General features: G+C 40.7%; 1 protein-coding gene across 1 annotated transcript in view; it reads left to right on the plus strand.

Annotated features, from left to right (window-relative positions):
- ABCC4 (ATP binding cassette subfamily C member 4 (PEL blood group)) overlaps positions 1-26825 on the plus strand; it is a 222411-nt gene that overhangs the window by 60370 nt on the left and 135216 nt on the right. The window contains exons 10-19 of the mRNA XM_075265322.1: positions 3803-3892; positions 5550-5741; positions 6689-6783; positions 9119-9205; positions 14681-14777; positions 15918-16130; positions 16286-16426; positions 16821-16858; positions 17908-18008; positions 18671-18817. Of these exons, the coding sequence (XP_075121423.1) occupies positions 3803-3892; positions 5550-5741; positions 6689-6783; positions 9119-9205; positions 14681-14777; positions 15918-16130; positions 16286-16426; positions 16821-16858; positions 17908-18008; positions 18671-18817 (1201 nt within the window). The remainder of the gene's footprint in view (positions 1-3802; positions 3893-5549; positions 5742-6688; positions 6784-9118; positions 9206-14680; positions 14778-15917; positions 16131-16285; positions 16427-16820; positions 16859-17907; positions 18009-18670; positions 18818-26825) is intronic.

Genomic DNA, 26825 nt, shown 5'->3' on the forward strand with positions numbered 1-26825 from the left:
CGAAAACCCACTAATTTACCGCAAAGTGCCAGCACTGCAATTTAACCTTAATACTGTGCGAATTCACAATTATGGACAATTACAGAACCGCAAAATACGGTTTCCAGAGCTGTCAATGATACAAAACATCCTTGTACTGAAGGGTAAATGCCAAAAACCGAAAACATAAGACTGCGCTTCACTGTTCAACTTGGATACAAACAGATTTATGAAGGTTCACACACAACGCGTTTCGGGTCCTGCAACACTTTCTCAAGTGTACAAGAACTCCATCTGCTGGCTGGATGGTACCTCGCAGGACCCAATGTCCCGGGACCTGCGATGTACCATCCAGCAAGCAGGAGTTCTTGTACACTTGAGAAAGTGTTGCAGGACCCGAAACGCGTTGTGTGTGTGTGAACCTTCATAAATCTGTTTGTATCCAAGTTGAACAGGTGAAGCGCAGTCCTATGTTTTCGGTCCTTGGCATTTATCTGTACAGCACTGGTGATTGGGACTGCAGCTGTACATTCATCCAGGGAGGAACCCCCTAGTAAAGGGTTTCTAAGCTTCATTGATAGTTGTGATCCCTCATAACTCAAGCAGGTGAGAGCAATCAACACACAGAGATTGTCCTCCATTGTGCTAATTTACTACACTATACAGTGCGGTGCTGCTCACTTTTTGGTTTTGCATTGTACTGAAAGGTAAAAGTTTGCACTTGGTACTTTTGAACAATTAATGTTCACTATTTACATTGCACAGGATCTGTTTTATAGTGACCGCGCAATGTACTAGTACAGCCTGTACTAATATTATGTCTGGTATAAAACTGATACTTTGTTATATAAATAAAAGGCTGAGTGCACACAGGGTAATTTGGTCAGGATTTTGAGGCCGTATTCGCCTCAGAATCCTGACCAAAAAAGACGGCTCCCATTGAAATCAATGGAAGCCGGTCAGGTCTTTCTTCTGGGAGCCGTTTTTTCCGGCTCCCAGAAAAAAAGAATGGACATGCTCGTTCTTCAGGCCGATTCACCTCACAAATTGTCCTGAAGACACTCCCTCCTCCGGTCTAGGCCCATTCATTGAGCCTAATCCGGAGCAGAGTGTGCGACTGGATGCCGGTATATCGCAGCGACATTCAGTCGCGGCTACCCATTTTTTGGTTCCGGACCAAAAAACCCAGTGTGAACCCAGCCTAAGGGGTCCCCCACACAAAACAACCTGCTCCACAGTAGCCCCCACACAGTAGAATCCGTTTCACAGATGGGTACTCACAGAGAGGACTCTTAGTGCCACCTCTGGGTCACGTGCCATAAATTCACCACCACAGTTTTAGAGGAATAACGTCCATCTAATTAGATACAATGCATTTATTTGCGATTAATATATGTATTTCTGATGACCCCCGTTATGGCTTTGTCACATTTGTCATTCTGGAATGTGAAAGTGTGGGTGAAACTTTAAAGGGTTGTTTAAGACAACCCCAATCTATGCCTTCATATGTCCTATTGCAACCTATGAATGTAATAGAGGGGAGCACCTCAATCAGGACACCCCCATTAGCAAGAATGTTTAGTTACTAAAACAAGCAACTCGGCTTTTCAGTGCCTCACACAGAAGACCCACCTGTGGGTTTTACAGCTGACTGCAAGACAACGGTCATACAGTAAGGAGTTTGTCTCTTTAAGTGCTGGTAAAAGTGATAAAATCACTAATTAATAACAGAACTTATTCTCCTATAAGAGCAACTTATGATCTGTTGACAAGATAAGTAATAAATGCCTAGCTGTTGACAACCTGTAAGAACTTGAGTGTGATTCCATGTAAAAGCATTGACAGACCGCCACTCCCTTTAAGGTCTCATTAATTCAATGACTTCTTCACATGAATGGTGCTCGTGTATGTGAGCTCGGCTGATCTACAGCCCAAATACATCAAAGCTCCTTCCATGTGAATGGATCACCGAATTAAATGTATCTAAAAGTGAGCGCCAATCTGTAGACATGTCCACCAGTCTGTCCAAGTGCCTTTTATTCTTGGCTTCTACCGTGTTAGAATGACACAGCGGTTGGCATGTGCCGAGTACAGTGGTCGGTCTTCTCCAACAGTGCTATATACAGTATATTGAATAGAGTGATGGCATGCTCGACCACTGTTCCATCTAAATTGTGAGCATAGGGTCTCCTCGATTGGTGGGGGAGTCCACAGGATAAATGATAAGTTGCTATCTTGGGAAAACCGCTGTCATTTTTTTCACATGGTTGACTTGAGTGATGGAGAACTTTGGTTTATTGCAATAATAAACCTTTATCATGAGTTCACCTGTGGTTGTTTGTTTTTTTGTTGTTTTTTTTATAAGTTTCAAAACCATTCAGAGTGACATATTTGCAGAAAATGGTGATATGAGCAGATGCAGTGAAAAAGAATTTCCTGCTATCTTAAGTCCCTCTTATAGCAGAAAGAAACCCATAACTCATTTATTCTTCTAGCTCAGGGGTAGGGAACGTATGGCTCTCCAGCTGTTGCAAAACTACAACTCCCAGCATGCATACTGGCTCTGCTGTTCTGGGAACTCCCATGGAAGTGAATGGAGCATGCTGGGAGTTGTAGTTTCACAGCAGCTGGAGAGCCGAAGGTTCCCTACCCCTGTTCTAGCTTATTACTGAGAACTTCAGGACGAGCATTTTAATTTTGTTTAGTTGCTGCCATCTACTGGTAGTTTTTATGTTGGCTTCCTTAAAGTATAGGTTCAAGGGGAATTGTCACCTTTATGATTGCTGAGGTTCTGACCCCTGAGCCCCCCAGTGATTCTGAAACAAATGGGACGCAGCACTGCCTTTATGCTACATGGCATTTACTGTGTATCTGTTCTCTTCACAGTTGGATGGACAGGGCATGTGCAGGAACAATGTGCTTACATTAGCGCTGCTTTCCTTTCACTCTTGATGGGAATGACAGAGGTTAGACTTTCACTGGTCACAAAGTGATGGCAAGTTCCAGCTATATGTTTAACTTTATAAGATTGGAAAGTCCCTTCAACTTTTGCTGAATTTCCACTGATCTATTAAGGAATACAGATTCTGTAGTATAAAGGATATAAGAAGTTCCAAATGTCCGCTTTATCAGGGGTAACAGATTATCTACACACTTTAGTAGCCTTCCCTTACTTTTTGTCTATCTACTAATGTATGTTAGCACATCTGGGACAGTCACAAAGGAGTAGGTCTGTAGGATTAGACGGCACAGGTTTTGTAGGTTCTAACATTGGGACAATTAACAATGCCTGAGAAGGAGGGCAGAGCTTTTTAGTTTAAGATTTATCAATAAGTGAAGTCTGTAAAGTTCTCTTCTTCCCATTGATCTTGATTCTGACAGGAAGTTGGTCTAGTGGGCTGCTTACTCCGGCCGTCATGGTTTTGACCTGCAATTGTCCAAGAGGTTCCAGAATTATATGGAGGAAAAACTGTATGACTATGTACACACTGTACACACTATGCCAAAGATCCCCACAGGGCTTGATTGACCCAATGAATGCCAACCAGTTTTTTTTTTTTTTTTTTTTTTTATTTACTGTGTAGCAAAATGCTCTCCATATATTGTAGTCCTATATATAGTGTGTATAGCAAATGTATACAACGTGGTTTTGTGAAGTTTGTCTGTCATCAACATGTGCTGCTGTACGTCTATACAGTGGTATATACATCTGGAGTTATGTGATGTGAACTAACTTTGACTGCAGTCTTAATTCATTATAGTTACTTTTTTCTGTTGCTGTTAATAATCTTGTATTTTTTTAATACATTTTTTTTTCTCTCAGACATTGGAAATGCCAACTCTCCGAAATATCTCCTGCAGTGTGAGACCAGGGGAATTGCTAGCTGTAATTGGACCAGTTGGGGCAGGAAAAGTGAGTATTTGTTTGTCTCTTGTTTCCGCCTATGCTGTCTAAATACCTTGAAACTGTGATTCTGTAATATAATGGAAATGCTGATACTTTGGTAGGCTGTATTCAGTGATTAGAGAGAATGTGTACTGTACGTACATACATTGTCCCAATGCATTCCAATTGGGTGATGACATGGCAGAGAAAACTGCGTGGGGTGTTACTTCTTTGTGAAGACACAATAGTCCGCTTAGTTTACCTTGCTGTATTGTGTTTCCTTACTGGACTATTGTTTTATTTTTATTTTATTGTGAAGGGGAGAATAATGCTGAAACTCGACATACAACAATAGTTCAGTGCAATATTATAAGAGACAATAATATATTCAGTTCAGTGGGTGCTGTAATCATAATAATGATGATAATATTTTGGATTATATAGTGCCAACGTATACATTGCTGTACAAATCATTGCGTTGTAATAATAATAATAATAATAATTAATAATAATACATTTTATTTATATATATTTGGCAGCACTGTACAATTAGTAGGGTTCAAATACAGACAAAGATACATTACAAAAAGTCATTTCACACAATGGGACTGAGTACCCTGCTTGCAAGAGCTTACAATCTATGAGATTGAATAATAAAGAGTACCCAAGTTTTCATGAATAGTTGAAATATCTGCAGATTCTTGCTGGAGGCTGTTCACTGGCTGTATAGCAGTCATACATGGTTTCTTATCAGTTTGCCTGCTGCTAATGGACCCATTATTTCTGCAGCCCCTTTTTTATTTATTTATTTTCTTGAGGCGGGGGCAAGTGTGCAATAAGGACTAGTCTGCCCTCTTCCATTAAAACTACAACTACTGTTTTTTTTTTTTTTTTTTTAACATGCAATTCTGCCAGGAGTAACTGTAAAATAGCAAACACATAGCTAGTCACAAGTAGATTCAAGAACGTTGTGGAATTTGCTTACATATTATACTGCGAGAAGCTACGGAATCTTTTCAAAGCAGTCTACAGACACATGTACAGGTTGCGAGGCGAGACCAATCTTCATCTCTCCTTTCACTGTATGAAAAAAACCAGTCCCTACTCTCTTCGTATATTGACCCTGTCTTGGTTTTGAAGGTAATTAAAGACAGAACTTCCCTAATAACGGGGAGTGTGCAGCAAATTAGCTATAAGGGGAACACTTGCTGGCAGGAACTTCAGAGTTATTTCAAGCAGAAAACAGCATTTTGGTCTGTAATCACCTGCTCTATTAAATAAGATGAAAAAATTAGCTGCCATATTCTGCTGCTGTTTGAAGCGGTATAGTAACCTTTTGTGGCAAAGTACTGACCTAGTGACAGAGATTTTTAAAATCCACTATTGTAAGAAATGGAGAAAAGACTCACAAGGAAAGGTCATCAATATCAGAGAGATGGTAGTCTGACATCTAGCATTATGGAAGCTGAGCTGCAATAGGGTGGCAAAGCTGCTATACAATGTATGGAGTTGTCTACTTGCAGTTCTGTATACTGTGTCGAGAACAGCTGGTAAATGACGAGTGTCAGACTCCCACCAATGTGACACTGACAACCCCTTTAGTCCACCAGTTTAAGATATATTTTGTTCTTAAAATGATGAAACCATTAGAAGACTATTGGTTCTGTTCTTTTCCCACTGCCAGTCATCCCTTCTGAGTGCAGTCTTGGGTGAGCTGCCAAAAGATAAAGGCTTTGTGGACATCAGAGGAAGAATTGCGTATGTGTCACAGCAGCCATGGGTGTTTTCAGGCACTGTCAGAAGTAACATATTATTCGGGAAAGAATACAACCAAGAGAAATATGAGCGAGTCCTGAGGGTGTGTGCGCTGAAGAAGGTAAGTTGTTATCTGAACCAGCTGTCTGGCTGCAGACTTGTGCTGAATGGTATTTACTGCATTTATCAGCGCTCTGTGATTTACTTTTTTGTTTGGAAACTAAAGCTGACAAAGCTGCTGTAATATACAGATGCAAGGGACAGATTTGCTGTGAGCTCTTTGCGGACACTAGAGACTGTTAAGCACTTTCAGGTTGCATTTGCAGCAGATAAATGCTAGCAGACTACAGACCTAACTAGTACTTAGTATGCAGAGTAGTCAGGCACACTAAATCTACACTACAATACGCAGCTTATTGGCTCATCTCGACTTTGTTATGTTAACTAAAAGACTAAAGCCAAACAAAGATTACTTATGAAACCCTTTTACTTGTTACTATTGAAAAGTTGTACGTATTTCCATCCCCAAATTGATAACTTCATACATGATAAATGAAACTGTAGCTTTCAAGAATTACAGGAAAGGCCTCTTACCAGTACCCTGCTTCGTACTAGTGAGGGGCAAGATCCCCAATACACTTTTGAACGTGTCTTTCTTTTGGAGAAGACTCCGGTTTGTCTTGTCATAGTTCAAGACTCTTTAATGCTTTGGAAGTTTTACATTGCAGCTACCTATAGGTGGCATTAAAGATAGTAGTCTTCCTACCGGCGGAGAACTAAAATATATACAGACTTGAATGTTCTTGAATGCTGAGGGTAGAAACTGCAATAGCATGCTGGCTTAGATTTCCCATAGTTGCACATCTGCAAAAAAAAACAAAAAATAAATTGGCCAGCTTTAAGAATAGTTCAACAGTGAATTTTATTTTTGTAGTTATGCATATCTCTATTGTATAGACAGCTAGCTATCTGCACATCTTGTAGTGATGTGTGTACAGCATATCCTCTGGTAGTATGTTGCCCATAGGGACGTCATGAAATGCTATTACATTGTTACCCTGTATACAGGACATGCTGCAGCTAGACGATGGGGACATGACTATGATCGGAGATCGTGGTGTTACATTAAGTGGAGGACAGAAGGCTCGTGTTAACTTGGCAAGGTAAGAAATTTAGTTGCTAATAATGCAGACTTTCTTTAACTTTGCTATGAGTAAGGGGCTTGGACTCCCTGAAATGCGTAAGCTGATTTTTGTTGTTTCACTTCACTTTTTTTTAACATCTGCTCTATCTTTGTCTGTCGAAATGGACATTGACAGTGGTATTGGTAGTGAATAAACCCAATGAAATTCATGGGTTCTATAATGGCAATGTGACGATTGTCTCAAAAATTCACTGTCTGGTGAATAAGTTTGCTGTCTGTGTGCTTACATGGACAGAGACTACTGTTTTTGACGGACTATCAGTCTGTGAAAAAGGGTTTGGCCGTATGCATAAGGTCTAAGAAGGTACTGCAGCATGTTATTTTTTTTTTTTTTTAATTTCTGACTGAAGATGTGCTGTGTATTGTGCAGACATTTATACGGTCTCTTCATACAGTCCCCTAGAGGGGCTATAAGTAAACAAAAAAAAAATTAAACACTTTTTAAAAAATATAAAAAAAATTCTAAACTCCGCCTTTTTCTATTTTACATATAATAAAAATAAACAGTAAATGATTAGATTAATGGCATTTATATATGAAAAACTTCTGATCTATTAAAATATAAAAGTATCCGAAAGTTGACCAACATAACAAAAATTCCATATTGCTGTTTTCTTTGGTCAACTTCCCTTCCAAGATATGGACTAAAACGTGCAAAACTAGAAAAATAGCTACAGCCCTCATCCAAAGTGACATACAATTCAAAAATAGGTAAAAAACCTTGTGCACTCACTCTGTCCGTTTGCTGGTTGCTGTGAATCGTGGAACCTCAAGACCGGTGCCAGGAAATCTCTCTCGGCTGAGATGAGGTCAAATGGAAGCAAATTTGAAGAAAATCCAGCACTGCAGTCAGGTATCCGTATAAAATAAAACTTAACTTTTATTGACTTGTAGTTGCTACATTAAAAAATCTGTGTGCAGCAATAGGAGTAGCAGAAGCCTACGCGTTTCGGGATAGACCCTTACTCATGGCATACAGAGCTGTAATATGCTGCAATCTTATATAAAAATAAGAGACACACATAAAATCCAGGCCCCTCCCATCTGCACATAGGCAGGAAGTTAATTAATTAAGCAACATTTGTGATACATGCGATAAGTTGCAAGTGAAGCAGGAAAGAAAGCAGACAAAGTCGGCTGATTATAGTCAAAATAGTTCAAACAGGTTAAGGTAAATAAATAAATAAATCATAATTTGTAGTGACATAAATAAAACGTGACATGACCAAGAGATGTAACATCTTCATTACATAGTTGTGGCACCGTACTGAAGAAACATAATGACAACATCCCTTTCTATGGTGCATAATGCACCAGGAGGATAGAGTACGTATTATACAATATAATACGTACTCTATCCTCCTGGTGTATTATGCACCATAGAAAGGGATGTTGTCATTATGTTTCTTCAGTACGGTGCCACAACTATGTAATGAAGATGTTACATCTCTTGGTCATGTCACGTTTTATTTATGTCACTACAAATTATTATTTATTTATTTATTTACCTTAACCTGTTTGAACTATTTTGACTATAATCAGCCGACTTTGTCTGCTTTCTTTCCTGCTTCACTTGCAACTTATCGCATGTATCACAAATGTTGCTTAATTAATTAACTTCCTGCCTATGTGCAGATGGGAGGGGCCTGGATTTTATGTGTGTCTCTTATTTTTATATAAGATTGCAGCATATTACAGCTCTGTATGCCATGAGTAAGGGTCTATCCCGAAACGCGTAGGCTTCTGCTACTCCTATTGCTGCATACAGATTTTTTAATGTAGCAACTACAAGTCAATAAAAGTTAAGTTTTATTTTATACGGATACCTGACTGCAGTGCTGGATTTTCTTCAAATTTGCTTCCATGGACTAAAACGTGATCTAAAAGTCACATATACTCCAAATGGTACCGATACAAACTACAACTTACTCTGCAAAAAGAAGCCTTCACACGGCACAGCTTCTGCAAAAAGCCCTCGTGCAGCCATGTGACAGAGTACGACAAAAATGTCAGGGAGGCTTTAATTTGTGCATATAGGTCCATGAAACGCTTGTGAGTGATTTTTGCATCCCTTAAATACAGATGCATCAATGGGGGGAAAAAATTAAAAAAGTGTTTTCTTCAGTCAATTATATACAAATAAGATGTCTTTATCATACAGAAAAAAGCACCACCCAGTGGTGGAGGTGTTTGTGCAACCAGAGCAAGTCTTGTATGATACTGTATGGCTTACTTGCTCATGTACATGGCCCCTCAGTGCCACATTTACCTTTCCTCTTGTTGCTGTTTCACAGAGCTGTTTATCAGGATGCAGATATTTATCTTCTGGATGATCCTCTGAGTGCCGTGGATGCTGAGGTTGGAAGACATTTGTTTGAAAAGTACGTATATCTATTTTTATTTCCACCTGCTGCCTTTCTCTGTTGTAGCCATGCATTCATGTTCTATTAGTACATTAGGAAGCCAATGCTTCAGAGAAAAACTAGACATTGAATTCTGCTGTAGCTTATATAGCGTGATGTAAAGGTCCACACACAAGTCATTGTAGTAGCTTCATACAGATCTGTTCTTCTGTGTGTACCTGGGATGATATTTCTAGTTTTACATATAATCCATCAGTTTTGATGTTATATTTATTGTTCATTGCTGATCATTTGCTCAGTAGTTTTCAGGTCTATGCTGTGTCTGCTTCTTGTTCAGACCGTGCCTTGGGCTCTGTTCATGTTAGCACCGTGATTGTATTGGAGCCATGATCACTGCAATGATCTCTGGCAGATTTCCATTATTATTTTTAATAAATATACAACAGACTACGTCATTGTGATGTAATTACAGTAACAACATGGCAGACAAGTCCACTTTTGCACATTGTTTTGTTTTTCTGTGTCTATGTCTCTGTAGTTTCAGTACAGATCTTGATCTCAGCGGTGGTATGTTTTCACCATGTCACCATGAAAATGCAGTCAAATCTGTAAGTAGCATGTTATAAAGCAGGTGGAACTGAGCAGACTGATATACAGTTTTGTGGGAAAGATTCAGTATAACATGTATTTTATTCATTTAGTCTTTCCTGTATAAGGATAAGACTACACTTGGCGAAATGCAGCTAAAAAATGTAGCAAAAACCGCTGCTACCCATATAAATCTAGGGGGAAGACATAGCGTTTCTGCATTGCACACAGTTCTTCAAATGTAGCTTTTCCACAATGTTGTTTTTCTGTAATGTGTGGATGAGATTAAACAAAATCTCATTCACTTTGCATTTTTTTGTTGCATTTCTGCAGTATGCCTAAACCAAGCGTACATATATACAAAGATAAATGGCCATTACTGGTTGGAATGCCCATATGACAACTCAGTCCAGAATAGTCAAAGATTTAAAAAAAAAAAAAAAAAAAAAAGTTATACAGGATTTTTATCCCACAAATCTATTTATCAATCTGCTTAGGGTTTCTATCATTAGAATCCTGTTTTTAGCTAAATCCATGTCAGAATAGCCTTAAGAAAGGCTATTCATCCCCTACCTTTAGATGTCTTCTCCATGCCACTGTCCGATAGATATTCCCGGTTTCTTGTTTTTCTTCTCTCCTGTTCAGCTACAGGAAAATGGCCAACGGACATGTGCAGTGGATGCAGTTAGCCATTTTCCTGTGGCCGATCAGGAGAGAACAAGAAGAAGGCAGCGCTGGAGAGTTTTCTCGCAGAACAGAGGACGCCCCCAGTGCTGCAAGAAAACTCATTACCATAATGAAGAAACCAGGAATATATACCGAACAGCGGCGCGGAGAAGACTTCTAAAGGTAGGGGAAGAATAGCCTTTCTTAAGGCTACTCTGACTTGGGTTTAGCTAAAAACGTGATTCTAATAATAGAATCCCTTTAACTCTTCTTGCTCTATAAAATGGTGGGTTCCCTTTAAAGGGGCTCTATCACTAGGAAAAGTCATTTTTAACTAATCACACCTTTGCATAGCCTTTAGAAAGTCTATTTCACACCTACCTATAGTATGTAGATTGCCTCAGTGGTTTCTGAATAAGTCCGTTTTTATTCATATGCTAATTAGACTGGTGCACGATAGATGGTGCACACCTCTCCTATTGTTTCCTATGGGAGGCTGCTGCTGATGACTCAGCTTCCTGTTTGCCTCACACATAGAAGATAATAGGAGAGAGGAGGCTGCTGGGAACTTCCTGAGCTGAAAGCTCATTAGCATATGAATAAAAACTGACTTATTCAGAGACCACTGAGGCAATCTACATACTAAAGGTAGGTGTGGAATAGACTTTCTAAAGCCTATGCAAAGATGTGATTAGATAAAAATGACTTTTCCCAGTGATAGAGCCCCTTTAACAAGGGTTGGTTGTGTATCTACAGTGCTCCTCCAGATACATGTAAATGAAAGCTCTCAGTGCTGCTGTTATATGACAGGGAAATTTGTAAGTGACTTCTGATGATAGCACTCTTGGGAAAGCAAGGGCCTGATCTTTCTCATGTCCGTGAGAAATGGAAAAATTACTCAGATTCATAAAGTTATAATTAATAACTTTTAGTAAAATTGAAATCGTCTGAATCTATAAATACTGCATAGGACATGAGTATTCCCTCCATCATTGGTTGATGCTGTTTAAGTGTCTAATACTTGAGATGTGAAGCATGTAAGTCAGTTTTTGGCACGGTTTACACAAGCATTCTAGTGCCTTTTTATTAGGTTATCTGCTCTATTGGGGCTGATTTATTATCAGAGGAACTTTTGAAGACCATTTTCTGGAATCTGTGTTGGTGTAATTAACTCCAAATGTATTAAATGATGCTAGATGTTTGATGGTCTAATATTTCTATCCACTCTCTGTGCCATCCTCTCTGTGGGTTGAGATTGTAACAATTTTTGTGACTTTTTAAGAAGTTTTGGGTGATAAACCTGGAGTGCAAAAAGCTAGACGGGCTAACCAAACCCAAAAGTTGAGTGAGTGGTGTAAAAAGGCAAAAAGTTGCGTAAGTTTTTGTGTACATGAGCTCCAAAAGTTTCACATCCTTATTTTGCGTCATTTTTGGGCCATCTATCTGGAGTGCAGAGCGCGATAAATTCCTTCTTGTATGTCTGGTTTTGTCCAAGCTGCATCCAGTAGTCCAAGCACAACCCTCATAGACTGGGAGCCGGCCATGCATCACAACATTACCACTCATGTATATACATGACGGTCCTGACGGAATAGCTGTCATTTTTTTCTTTTTTGGCCATTCTTCGAACCTTGCATCTTGTTTGTTTCCTGAAGTTTGCTGCTGCCTCTGGTTACAATTTCTGTCGCTCGCTTTGATGTTTTGTTTTCTCCTCTAAACAGCAGTGTTATCTAAATAAATTCAGACATTTGTTTTCCTGACACAGACAGAAGATTTTGGATGTCTATGACAATGCTCTGAAAGTTACTTTGATGATTAGTTTCCCTCTCACATTTCCACAAAGTGAACTGATGCTCGATGCCTTGATTATGCCGTGAAACACATTGACTATACAGAACGTATTTGTTACCCCGTCGAGGCCCAGGGACATAAAACATTTATCGGTTCAGCAATACTGTAAGGATTTGCACATGAAATGTGTCAAACAAAGCGCTTAAATTAAGGCATAGCGGCTTGTTATCCCAGGCTTTTTTATTTATCAAATCAGAATGTAAGGCGAGAAACTACTGAAAATGTTCTCATCTCCAATCTGTCAAAAATCCTTTTGAAATAGAACATTTATTTTTTCTTTTTTAATTTTTGTGCTGTACAATGGAAATGCATCCTTATTCAGGCAGCATGTGCGTATTCAAGAGCGGGGCTTCTGAAAAATAATGGTATTATTGCGCCAATTCTCCTTAACAGCATTTTTATATTAGAAGAACAAGTGTGTGGCCCTGACATAGGCTCTCTGCGCTTAGTCTGAGATTGTGGTCTTCACCAGTATCCACACCGTTCTCTGTCACATTTACATTATGTGTAAGAATCCTGTGTCCTTCAGTGCTGTGTATTGTGAGAACACGATTAAAACCTTGATCCGCCTATAAAAAGTAGCATTATTAAGGTGAATAGATTTCTGCTACTCATTTACAAGGCCATTCAAAGAGGCCTGAAATTTTTTGTTTTAATACAATGTGTTGTGGATTTTGATTGTAATGATGGTTCTCTGAGAAGGCTTAACAAGACGGCGAAATGAATGTGGTTTTATTTTTATTTTTTTATGAGTAAAAATGCCGATATAAATGAGAATATTTGTGAACATTTCCCCAATCTGTCTACCTCCTCCACTACCTTATTGATTGGAGATTGTGGTTTCAGCAAATAAAAAATGTATGAAAATAATGAAAAATTTTCTAATGGATTTCATTTATTACTCACTGTTTTTGAAATCTCTCCATTATTCCAGAGTTTGTAAATCTGTGCTGGTCATGTAAAGATCACACACATGCTGTACTTTCATAAAGCTTGCACTTGATCTGTGATCTTAACATGACCGGGAGGGATTTTTATTTTCTGGAAGTAAATGGTGAATGAACTTTGGTATCGCAGGGGTCAGTTGTATTTAATGGCATCACTGTTCAGTGTTGAGTTGCGATACCAGTAGTGTAGCACGTGATCCCAAGGGCATTGGTGGACATCAGCGTTCATGTGCCAGTACCACACATTCACTTGCGGCTTTCCTCTGCTGACTAGGCCCAGATTAGTAGGCCTAATCGGCAGGGAGTTCCAAGCCGCAAAATTCAGCTGCAGGATTGTTGCCACAACAGAATGTTTGTTTATACAGAGCAGCAGTAATCCATTGCATCTTTCCTCTGCTGATTAGGATGATCGATCGAGCAGGATACTGATCCCCCCCCCCCCCCCCCCCCCGCATCCGTGTCCCAAAGCAGTGGGAGGCAGATTTTACACAGAATCTGCCATGAATTCGGGGTGGAATCTGCTCCCAAATCCATGAACCTAGCCTGTTATTTTTTCTCACTTCTCTTAGTTCTCCAATTATTATACTCTGGGGTCTAAGAAAACCCCGGAGTATAATAATAGCACTTACATATGGTAACTTACATAGGACTGCTGTCTCTCCCTCCATGTAAAGCAGTGCTTTGTACAGTAAATTTACAAAGGTAGAGGCAACAGTCCTATAGTAACTTGAGACTGCAACTTCTCCTTCTGTGTAAAACAGCTGGTTGTGCTGACTCTGCCTACTGCACTCAGCCCACCTATAAAATGGAGCCAGTTTTAGATTTTTTTTTTTTTTCCAGGGCCACTTTCAGCACCCAATCCACCCCATGCGTGGTTTTTCACACATGGTTAGCCCCATATACACTGAGGCTGTGTGCCATGCCGTACATTGCCTTGTTCCTGTGATCTGCTTTGGGAGCTGTGACAAAACTGAGCAGGATGCTTCTTTTTTCAGCATAATAACAAAGGAGTGTACATCACTGCCTCCTATTAAAAATAATGGGAGGCAGTTTTGTGCAAGATGTTGGACAGGGGTTTTGAGCTAGTGATTAAATGCCTTTGGAAGTAAATTTGCAATAAACTGTCCATCTAATTGTTTATTTAAAATGCATTTTTAAGTAGAGCCGGCAATATTTTTTTCAACCTCATCTCCACCCAAAACTGACCTTGACTCTGACTCCACAGTACAGACTCCAAAGCCCGGGGTGTAATGTAAGCAGATTTGTGCAATGGAAAGCACCTGGTAGCTACAAGGATAAAGCTTACAATTCTTAATTTCCTACATTTTTGTCTTGAAAAAGAATAACGTGTATGTGTGTGTGTACATATATATATATATATATATATATATATATATAGTTGTTGTGAAAGTAATAATGTAATATTTACCTTTTGTCGTAGGTGCATCTGTCAAGCACTACGCAAAAAGTTATGCATTTTGGTGACCCATCAGCTACAGTATCTAAGTGCAGCCAAGCAGATTCTTATCCTGAAAGAGGTACTGTTTTTATCCTAAACACTCTATGACTCTATGAAGAAATGCCTCTGTGTGCCTGTATAAAATCAGAGACTAGGAGACATACAGTAGGAGCCCATAGCAGTCTATTACCACTGTATTATGGATCCTTACAATACAAATACAAAATAGAACCAAGTAAATGAGTCGTTATTAAAATGATGAAGAAGTAAATATAATTAGAAACTAAATTTATGTTTTAGGGTGCGTTCAACTGAGTATATGCTAAGCTCTTTCTGAACGTAAAACACGTTCAGAATGAGCACTTACAAAGCAGATCCCATTCATCTCTATGGGAGCCGGCATATGTGCGCTCCCCATTGAAATGAATGGGCTGCTTTTTTCCCCTATTCCTTTCAATGTGATACGCGTGTAATACATTGAAAGGAATAGGGAAAAAAGCAGCCCATTCATTTCAATGGGGAGCGCACGTATGCCGGCTCCCATAGAAATGAATGGGATCTGCTTTGTAAGCGCTCATTCTGAACATGTTTTACGTTCAGAACGAGCTTGGCGTACACTCAGTGTGACTGCACCCTTAAATGGGTTGTGACATTATGGTCACTTGTTCCCTACCCACAGGACAGGGAAGAAGTTTCTATTCGTTGAGGCCTTATCAACATTTAGCCTAAACTAGATGTGGCAAGATGTTTCACATTACACCAAAGATGCACCACATTGCACCATGTTTATGCCAATGTCTAATTGCAGCCACACTAGTAAATCTGGTCCAGAGATAACAGACGCTGATCAAGCACACTGTTCTAGCCTTTATTAGGGCTCAGCAGCTAAGTGCACTTTGCATCGTTGAGAAGTAAAGAATGCAGAGGTGGCTGATAACAGGGTCTGATGTCACATGCCCACCACTACTGCTGAGTAGCAGAGGTGATCTGAAAACTAGGCAGCAAGATGTAAACACTGAGGAGACTTATTCAGCAGTATCTGTCAAACGGAGCAAGATAGATTAAATAATATATTGAGTCTAACTTTTCAGGTTGCTTAAGCTTCAAGTGTAAATATGATCTTGTAAATAGGAGCGCCCCTTTAAGAAGCAACTTATTTATTAAAATGTTTGCTAGTTTAGAAGATAACAAGATTTAAATTGTATTCTCTTGCTTCAAGGGTGTGATGGTAGGAAAGGGAACATTCCCGGAGCTTCTACAGTCAGGTGTCGATTTTGCTTCTTTGCTGAAAAGCGGAGAAGAGGAGCAGTCCCCAACGCAAGATGGACAGCTAATAAAGTCATCGAGGAACCGAACATTCTCTCAGTCATCAGTCTGGTCTCAAGACTCCTCTGTACAGTCTCAGAAAGAGGGAGCTACAGACGCCATGCCAGTAAGTAGAGAAGGGAATGTTTCTACTGGATATTCGAGGTATTTGTATTGTTTTGCACTATACATGATCTCAGTGTACTGATGCAAGTATTACATGATGATATATGGTTACAGTGCTGGTGTCTATTTACGTCTGTCTTCTCTTCTCTACAATAGACAGAGCCTGTTCTGACTGCCCTTCAGGAGGAGAGTCGCTCAGAGGGAACTGTTGGCTTCAGGGTGTACAAAAAATACTTCCTCTCTGGATCAGGCTACACTATGCTTTTTATCCTTTTCCTACTGAATATCTTGGCACAGGTATGTTGTTCTTCCTGGTGTTTTAAGTGGCTGGGTGGACTTTTAAGTTTTGGAAATGTCATCATGGGTTGATGCTGGCGGCACTATTGGGTGGTTATTGTCAGTCTCCTAACTTTATATTTTTTTTTATACTTTAGTTTCTCCCTATAAGTACCTATAAGCAATAAAGAATGCAATGTTTTGTCTGAAACATGGGGCATATGGAAGAAGTTTCTTTCTCTTTGCCAATGTAGATATTGGAATAAATGAATAAGCACAACAGTTAACTATGACTGCTATATTTTGTACATGAACTTTGCAGGGTCACTGAAGTGCTTTTAAATGTGATTTGAAAGCCTACACAGTCCCAACGTTTTTGATGTCTTGTTACATTGTATTGTATATTTGCCCTTAGGTTGCGTATGTTTTGCAAGACTGGTGGCTTTCTTACTGGTAAGTATTCAAAGTTAATAAAAATAAAATAATTACACATAAAAATATAAATCTGAGTATATGTGATAGTACTGGAGTGTCTTTAATGAGATTTCTTGTACACCCCAATTTGCATCAACACTAAGGCCGAAGCCCAGCGTGGCGTAAACGCCGATGAAAAAACAAAACGCAACGTTTTAGTCACAGAAAAGTGGATGGGATTCATCCAATTTTTTTTAATAGAAAAAAAGATTACACTACACACATAAATATTGACATTTTTCTGGTTTGTTGTGACTTATGCACACAAATATTGTTTGGAACTAATTTCCCAGAAAGTAATCCTTAGTCTGCCAGCATGTTATATCATGCAAAGAAGTAAAGTAATGCCAATGATGTATAGCCAGTTTTATGTTGTATGTGGTACTAAGGCTGGGTTCACACAATGTATTTTCCCGCGGCGTCTACGTGCCACATTATGTGCCAAAATACATTGTGTGAACCCAGCCTAAGGCTGAAGCCCCATGTAGCGTAAACACTGCGGCAAAAACAGCGATTTCCAGAACCATTGCGTTTATGTAAATCGCAGCATGTCAATTATATCTACGGAAAACTCTGCAGATTTTATGTAAAAAGCACTGAGGGAAAAACCACAATTCGTTTTCACATTTGCCGCAGCGCTTTTCGGCTACATGGGGCCTTAGCCTAAAAGTATCTTTTGTAACAAGCCATAAAGAATAACAGTGAAAATTTGTGGAGTAAGAGGGTCTGTGCTGCATAGGAAAGTCTGTCAGAGATAAATAGGAAAGGCAATAAGTTACACGCAGGAAAAACCTGCAGTACTTCCAGTGACACTCAGTACTTGCTTAAAGCTAATGTGGTCAAACATGCCTGTATATAAAAGTCATCTTAAATTCTGTGATTTGATGGCCCTTACTGTCTCTTTAAAAAAATTAAGTTTTCAGTGCTGCATTAGATCTCTCAAGGGCACATACTAAAATTGCTATAAGTTAAAAAGATGACTGCATAATAGCATTTAGCATTCTTAAAATTTCTGATTTATCTATTAGGGCAACGGAACAGGAAAAACTGAATGTTACTATTGGGACCAATGGCAATGACACAGAAGTGGAGCAGCTAGATCTCAACCTATATCTCGGAGTGTATGCCGGTAATATAAATTGAAAAATATTTTCTTTACAGTGATGTTTTGGTGTATATTTATACTTTTTTTTTTTTTTGGATGCGCGTTTTGAGCAGAATCTTCTCACATTACAGTATGTTTATTCCCTGAGTTCTTGTTTCTGGAAAACCCTGAAAGGAGCTGTTACCTGCGGCCGAATCACATTATAAATGCTTATTTCCACTGAAGAAAAAACTGACATTAGAAGGACTCCTTGAAATAAATAGGAGTCTGTTGTCAGGGGAAGCCTGTGGGTCTTAACAGTTACGCTAGGTCCACACTAGCATTCGGCTTTCTGTTTTTTGGGTACGCTTGGGGACCCGAGCAATGGAAACGTAATCCCCCTTAAAAAGCGGTTACCCACGGACCCCATAGAGTATAATGGGGTCTGCTAGGTTTCTGCCTGGTTTCTCCCTGAAAAATGCAGAGAGAAAAGTCCTGCTTGAGTAATAGTGTGGTGTCCTACTTGTCATGCAAGTTCTCAGGTTGCTAATACTGTAAATATAGGATATAACGATTCTTCCTATTATAGTCATTCTTCTGTATCTCATATCAACACAAAGGGAAAGAACTTAGTGTGCTATTTATTGTATAACACACATGTAGAGAGAAGCTGAAATCACAGCGCAGTCTACCTTCTTATATTTCAGGTCTGACCATTGCTACCATCATATTTGGGTTTCTGCGGAGTTTGCTGGTGTTTCATGTCCTTGTTTCTGCTGCTCAGGCGTTGCACAACCAAATGTTCCAGTCACTCTTGAAAGCACCAGTGTTGTTTTTTGACAGGAACCCAATTGGTAAGTGGCATGACTACTAATCTTTGTTCAAGTTTTGTTTTTGGAACTAATCTGGCTAGTGTAAAGGCTCAGTAAAACATCATCAAAGGTAATTTTGTTTCCTCCTTATTGGTGTTAAAGGAATTTTACATGTTCCCCAGTATGAATAGAGCATCATTCAACTATCTATATAGGACTGGTGTAGATAGCCATACACTGTTTTTGGCTTCTATTCAGCTGTCTCATGGAGATAAATGGAGAAGCAATGTGCTTGCTGGACTGCCAGTCTATTCAGGGAGACAGGACCCCTTGTTTGTGTCTTTAGTGAGAATCCCAGAAGCAGAACCGCCACTATTCAGGCACTTACCACCGATCCTGAAATTTGCCACAACCCCTTGAATTACTAGTCTTCATTTAATCTTCATGCTGTATCAGAATTCAACTAAAACATACTGTAGATAGTTTTAGATTTGTCATTAGAAGCATCACAAATGTAGCTCCCATTTTCATTATTATTTTTTTTTTTTTGTGTTGGGGACATTTTTGAAATATAATTTTTGTAATATAATTAATTATCGGACTTCCTTTTAATAGAAAGCAGGTTGTAAAGTTCCCACTAGCAGTGTTCTAACTAAGCATTACCAGGGAGCACCTGACTCGTACACCTATATTCAATGCAGCATGTAGAGCTGAAGCATTTACCAAAGGAGATATGGTCACTTGAATTTGCTGTATCTCTGTTTCCTACCACCTAGAAAAATGTTGCAATACTAGCTATAAAATAACTAGAGATATCGTTGGTTAAAACCTAGTTGGGAATCATAGTATAGCTGCATATTAAAGCTTAATACCAGAGATACAGCCATTTCAAGTGATCATCACCCTTTAGTATGTGCTTCAGCGCTACATCTTGGTGATAAAGATGTATATGGACTTTCCCTAGTAACAGCTGAATTAGAGGGTTGCTAGTGAGACTATTACAGCCTGTTTTCTGTTTAAAAGGAAGTTATATAGGTTAACTAAGTATATTACAAAGATGTTTACCAAACACCCCCAACACAATAGCAAAAAATTTAAATCAAATGGGAGTTACAATTTAACTATAATGAGGTAGAAGTTGAGCAATTCTTCAGGCAATCCCCTTAAAGGTTCATTTGCCACAGTGCACGTGTGACTTATTTTCTTTTTTTTTTGGTAGTTTAAAATATGTTACCATTCCACTGTTGCTGCAAGAAATTCACTGTACTTGCTCTGAATTCTTCGTAAGAAGTAACCACTATACAGTCTGAACCAGTGATAAGACAGGAGGTTACACTTTCTGTAGTTTAGATAAGCTGTATCCACAGATAACTTACACTATGTGATCAAAAATATCCAGACACCAAGGGGCCACACGGTGGCTCAGTGGTTAGCACTGCAGCCTTGCAGCGCTGGAGTCCTGGTGTTCAAATCCCGCCAAGGGCATAAAACCATCTGCAAGGAGTTTGTATGTTCTCCCCGTGTTTGCGTGGATTTCCATCCCATATTCCAAAAAAGACATACTGATAGGGAAAAATGTACATTGTGAGCTCCATGTGGGGCTCACAATCTACATTTAAAAAAAAAAAAAAAAAAAAAAAAAAAAAAAAAAAAATCCAGACACCTGGCTGAAAATGACTTACAAGTTTGTGATGCCCTCCATCGGTAATGCTGGAACTCAATATGGTGTTGGCGCACCCTTAGCCTTGATGACAGCTTCCACTCTCGCAGGCATACGTTCAATCAGGTGCTTGAAGGTTTCTTGGGGAATGGCAGCCCATTCTTCACGGAGTGCTGCACTGAGGAGAGGTATTGATGTTGGTCGGTGAGGCCTGGCACAAAGTCGGCGTTCCAAAACATGCCAAAGGTGGTCTATAGGATTCAAGTCAGGACTCTGTGCAGGCCAGTCCATTACAGAGATGTTATTGTCATGTAACCACTCTGCCGCAGGCCGTGCAGTATGAACAGGTGCTTGATCGTGTTGAAAGATGCAATCGCCATCCCCGAATTGCTCTTCAACAGTGGGAAGCAAGAAGGTGTTTAAAACATCAATGTAGGCCTGTGCTGTGATAGTGCCACGCAAAACAACAAGGGGTGCAATCCCCCTCCATGAAAAACACGACCACACCATAACACCACCGCCTCCGAATTTTACTGTTGGCACTACACACGCTGGCAGATGACGTTCACCGGGCATTCGCCGTACCCACACCCTGCCATCGGATTGCCACATTGTGTACCGAGATTCATCACTCCACACAACGTTTTTCCTCTGTTCAATCGTCCAATGTTTACGCTTCTTACACCAAGCGAGGTGTCATTTGGCATTGACCTGCGTGATGTGTGGCACCCAATCACCTGACCATATTCGAAGTCCGTCAGTTCCGCGGAGCGCCCCATTCTACTCTCTCACAATGTCTAATGTCTACTGAGGTCGCTGATATGGAGTACTTGGCAGTAGGTGGTAGCACAATGCACCTAATATAAGAAACGTATGTTTTTGGGGGTGTCTGGATACTTTTGATCACATAGTGTATGTGTCCTAATGGGTTGAAAAGTAACAAGAAGCAACATATGTCTTTTTTTAAATAAACATCAAATGATATACACACAACAGAACTTTAATTCACTTTCTTAAGGGTATGTTCACACGGCAGAAAATGGCTTCCGCGTGTGAACATACTGCGCGGCTAGCTGCGTCTGAATGCCGGTGCAGTGCACCAGCATCCCATCGCGGCATTGCACTCCGGATTAGGCCCGAATGAATGTGCCTAATTGGAAGGGAGTCTCACGCCATGGCTAAGAGTATGTTCACACTGAGTTTTTGGAGCGGAATCTGCCTCAAAATCCGCCTCCAAAAACGGCATCCATAAACTTCAATGGGAGCCACTCGCTGCTTTTTTCTGCTAGCTAGTAGTAGAAAAAAGAAGCAAGCTGCCTGATCTTGCCGCAGATTCCGCAGCTGACTCAGCCACGGCCTGAGGCTCCCTCCTGATTAGGCCCATTCTTTGGGCCTAATCCAGAGCGGAATGCCACGACTGGAAGCCAGTGCACTGCATTGGCATCCCGTGGCAGCTAGCCGCGCAGAAGTGTTCACACGCGGAATGCAAATTCAGCTGTGTGAACATACCCTAAATCAGCTAGCGGAAAAAAGAAGCGAGCACTTCCCATTGAAGTCAATGGGAGCCGTTTTTGGCAGTGGATTTTGAGGCGGATTCCGCGTCAAAATCCGCTGCGAACATACTCCGTGTGAACAGACCCTAAGAATGCCTGTTGATCTTTTCTTCCGTGCACCTTTTTGAAGAGTGATGCATTATTAATCTTGGTTTCTTTCTTCTTTCTTTGGAAGTCTTTACTGCTAGAAGTGTGACATGCAAATATACCTTTATCTGAATTGTTTTTTCTGCATGGTTTCTTTTGTGTTTGAAAGTGTCAACAAAACTGAATATCAAAAATAGCTTTTTAACCTCTGACCACTGTTATTTGTCTCTTTTTACAGCAAACTTTGCTGTGTAATTTTCTTCCACTCACCTGAATTGCTTTAGGGTAGAACAATCTAAAAATAGACATCTTATTTATTCTGAGAGATTTGTCCTAGCTTGCTCAGTGTGCTTCATGGGAATCTTAAGAGTATTTTTATCAGACTTTGTTTTCGTGCGGTCACTCTTTTGTCCCAGTGTGTTGTATTGATAGGATTATATCAGGGTTTTTCTAGGAATTTGGCAACTCACAAAGGAGCCTGGGAAAGGTGAAACATTAGAAAAGAAAAAATAAAACTCACCTGTCCTCGGTGATCTGTTGTCTGCTCTGAAAGTCCTGCGCCACGCGTGGCCTTAGGAATGGAACCGGCGACATATGCAGTTTTCTGTCTCATCCTGTTCTGTTTAAATTTAGTACAGTAACACTTTGCCCCAGTGTGACGGCAACCTCACTCATGGTGATTTACCATATTTTTCGGACTATAAGACGCACTTTTTTCCCAAAAATTTTTTGGGGAAAATGATGGTGCGTCTTATAGTCCGAATGTGGAGCAGCAGGAGCGTGGCAATGCTGCAGGCCCCGGCACCTGTGCCGGCGTCTAAAACCACTTCCCAGCATCTGCCGTTCTATTGCCGGGGAGGGATTGATGCCGGGTCTGTAAGAATAATGGCGGCCGCTCTGCTGCAGAGCGGTCGCCATAGCAACTGGGTCTCCGCTATATGTGGAGGCCCAAAGCCAATGCCCGCAAGTGATCCCTACCGGCCCCATACCTTTAAAGTTGCAGGCCGGCTCCTGCGTGGCGAAGTCGCAGGAGCAGACCTGTTCTGGTGACAGCCGGGAGCCAACTGAAGGCTCCCAGGCCTGTCATAGCTGTATTACTATTGCTTTTGGTCTATGACCAGCCGTGATAGTAATGTACAGAATCTCCCATAGACTGCAATACACTTGTGTTGCCACCAATGGGACTTGCAATCAAATGACTGCAGGATCAAGCCACCCAGGGGGAAGGGGCAATAAAATATTGGGGGAAAAAAAAAAAAGCTTTAAAAAATAAAATAAATAAAACTTCTAAATTACCTCCTTTCCCTAGAATACATATAAAAGTAGAAAATTACTGTGAAACACATACACATTAGGAATACCTGTGTCCGAAAATGCCCGCTTTACTGATATTTTTCAAACCGCCATGTTTGTTTTTCACCGTTTTGCCTCTGATTTAAATAAAAGGTGATCTAAGCAATAGACATTCCCCAAAATGGTATTACTAAAAAGTACATCTGACCCCGCAAAAAAAAACGCTCTATGGATCTCCGTACATCTGCAGGGTCACCTGTCAATGTGGCCTTGCAGCTGTTGCAAAACTACAACTCCCATATATTAAATATTTTACCATTTTTTTGCTTTAAAATTTTTTATGTTATGACCACAGAGAGCAGGTTTTACTGTGGTTTACAGCACTCATCTGCACTGGGCTCTATGCTAGTGGGGGCCCCTTTGGCCAAACTGGATCAAGTGGGACAGTCCCGCATTTCAGGTGATGTCTTGCTGTTCCAGGTGGCGATTTCAACTCTATACCCTTCCTTCAGAGCAGTTTATAATATCATGGAGTACATTATTAAAATGAAATCACATAGTTTTTGCCCTACAAGACATACCTAAGTATAAGATGCACCCCTGATTTAGACATCAAAAAGTTTAACTTTTTTTTTTTTTTTTTAAAAAAAAGAGGACCTCTCATCACTTCCAAGTCCAGCTTTTTTACAGCAATTAATAGCTGCTGCACACTTGGCATTTTTTCTTTAAACATGCCATTGCTGAGCAATCAATGCTGTTATATTTGATATGCAATTTAGGCTCTGTAATGTCAGGAGGGCAGTGTCAGGCAAGGGGTGTGATTTTGACCTTTGACACTGGTTGCCTCTGACTGTAGCTCTGATTTATACTCCCTGCCTGACAATGCCCTTCTGACATGACTGAGCTTACATAGCACATCAGCCATCAAAACTAACTGTGCTTGATCCTGGGGAACGGTGGAGGCTAGAGAAAAAATTCCAACAGTGCTGGAATCAGTGGAGCAGCGCATATTAACAGATGCTAAGCACTGGGATTGTGGAGGTGGTGAAAGGATCTCTATAATATTATTAATTACAACTTTCTTGGTGGTCAAAGGAATTCTAAGATAAGCAAGGGGCTTTATAGCTAAGTGTTGACTACTGTTAAACCTAGTATGTTCTTGTCTTTTGACAAACGTGACGTTCAAGCTTTATTTTTTTTGCTCTATGAAATTATGTGCACACAACTCTGTATTATGCACGCAATACACGTACACCACTCTGCTATAAACCAGACGTAAAGCTCTGCTATGCAGCACACAGAACACACACAGCCCAGCTGCACACAGCAATCTAGCAATACACTACATTTACACACGGCTCTTCTACATATACTCACATTTAGGAATCTCTTTCATGTCACACAGTCCTTAACACTATGCTAGTTGTCATAGTTGAATCTAGAATGGTGGCGCTGCCTCGGCTCCAGAAGTGTTAGCCATACCTCCCAACTTTTGAAGAACTGAAAGAGGGACAAAATGTGCGGCGCACGTAGCGCGCTGCGGCAAATTTAGCCCCACCCACTTTTGTGTTGACTCCGCCCACTCATTAATTTTTCATGTGCCCGCACACAGTATAATCCTCCTACAGTCACCTGTAAATTATATGTCCCCCCTCTATCTCTCCCCCAGTTTCATATACACCCTTCATCTGCACCCAGTTTCATGTCCCCCCCCTCCATCTCTGCCCCCAGTTTCATGTCCCCTCCATCTCTGCCCCCAGATTCTTGTCCCTCCATCTCTGCCCCCAGATTCCTGTCCTCCATCTCTGCCCCAGATTCCTGTCCCTACATCTCTGCCCCCAGATTCATGTCCCCACATCTCTGCCCCCAGATTCATGTCCCCACATCTCTGCCCACAGATTCATGTCCCCACATCTCTGCCCCCAGATTCATGTCCCTTCCATCTCTGCCCCCAGATTCATGTCCCCTCCATCTCTGCCCCCAGATTCATGTCCCCTTCATCTCTGCCCCCAGATTCATGTCCACTCCATCTCTGCCCCCAGATTCATGTCCCCTCCATCTCTGCCCCCAGATTCATGTCCCCTCCATCTTTGCCCCCAAATTCATGTCCTCTCTGTCTCTGCCCCCAGGTTCATGTCCCCTCCATCTCTGCCCCCAGTGTCATGCCGTCCTCTCCTTCATCTGCCCCCAGTTTCACGTTCCACATTACACTTACCTTCTCCTTCGCCGCTCTCTGCGCGCATCTCTCTCTCTCTCGCTGACACAGTTGTAGACGTGATGTGATGTCATCACATCGCATCTACAAGCCAGTAGCCGGCGGCAGCGGCGAAGCAAGGAGCTGACCTGTGTCAGCTCCTTGCTTCAGCCGCGTATGTGTTCAACTGATCTGAGTTGAAATCGGGACATACCTCCCTCCAAGCGGGACCGCGGGACATGTCACCGGAATCGTGAATATCCCGCGGAAATCGGGACGGTTGGGAGGTATGGTGTTAGCTGTGTGATCTTGCAGGCTCTGGAGCCTCAGTATTTTCAGACATTGCATTGTTAAAGTAAAGACTAACTATGCCTCTCCTATATGCAACCCTAACCCGCCTAGTTAGATGTGGATACAGCAGTTGGTGTTTCGTACTAAACGTTAAAGGAGGCAGCGCCACCTACTGAATCCACAGCATACTAGGCAGCACTTTATTTATTTATTTTTTAATGTAGATTGTGAGTCCCATATAGGGATCACAATGTACTTTTTTTTTTTTACATTTAAGTATGTCTTTGTAGAATGGGAGGTAACCCACACAAACAAGGGGAGAACATACAAACTCCTTGCAGATGCTGTTCCTGGTGGGAGTCAGCACTTTACTTTATCCACTACATTCTACTGTCTACCCAGTCCTCATCATCATCAGAAGATTTAATCACATGCTCATTACATCTTCCAAGGTCCTTCACATTTTTTCATGTTGGTTTATAGCAGCTTCTTCTAGTGAGGTAAGAAGACTTGTACCATTCATGTTCTCCTGCCCTACACTGATCTAGCGGATCTCTCTGATTGGGGAAAGCGCTTACTCTCGCCTCCTAGCAGTTAAAGGGGTTGTCCAGTTTCAGACAGATATTGAAAGACAAATGTTATTGTCTGTATAATGAAAACTAAAAAAATGTTTCCAATATACTTTCTGTATCAATTTCTCAGTTTTTTTTTTTTTTTTTTAGATCTCTCCTTGCTGTCATTCGTTCTGCTTACTCCGAGTGGATAAAAATCAGTCCATGGTCATGTGATGAACACACAGGTGCACAGCTCTTGGAGTAATGTCTGATTACTATGCTGCCACTATATCAATCTATGTACCTGTGTGTTCATCACATGACCATGGATAGATTTTTTTATCCACTGGAGGTAAGCTGAATGAATGTGGGCAAACGCGAAGAATTGACACAAAAAATACTGGAAAATTGTACAACT

Source organism: Leptodactylus fuscus, chromosome 2, assembly GCF_031893055.1.
Source record: "Leptodactylus fuscus isolate aLepFus1 chromosome 2, aLepFus1.hap2, whole genome shotgun sequence".
NCBI classification, from domain to species: Eukaryota; Metazoa; Chordata; class Amphibia; order Anura; family Leptodactylidae; genus Leptodactylus; species Leptodactylus fuscus.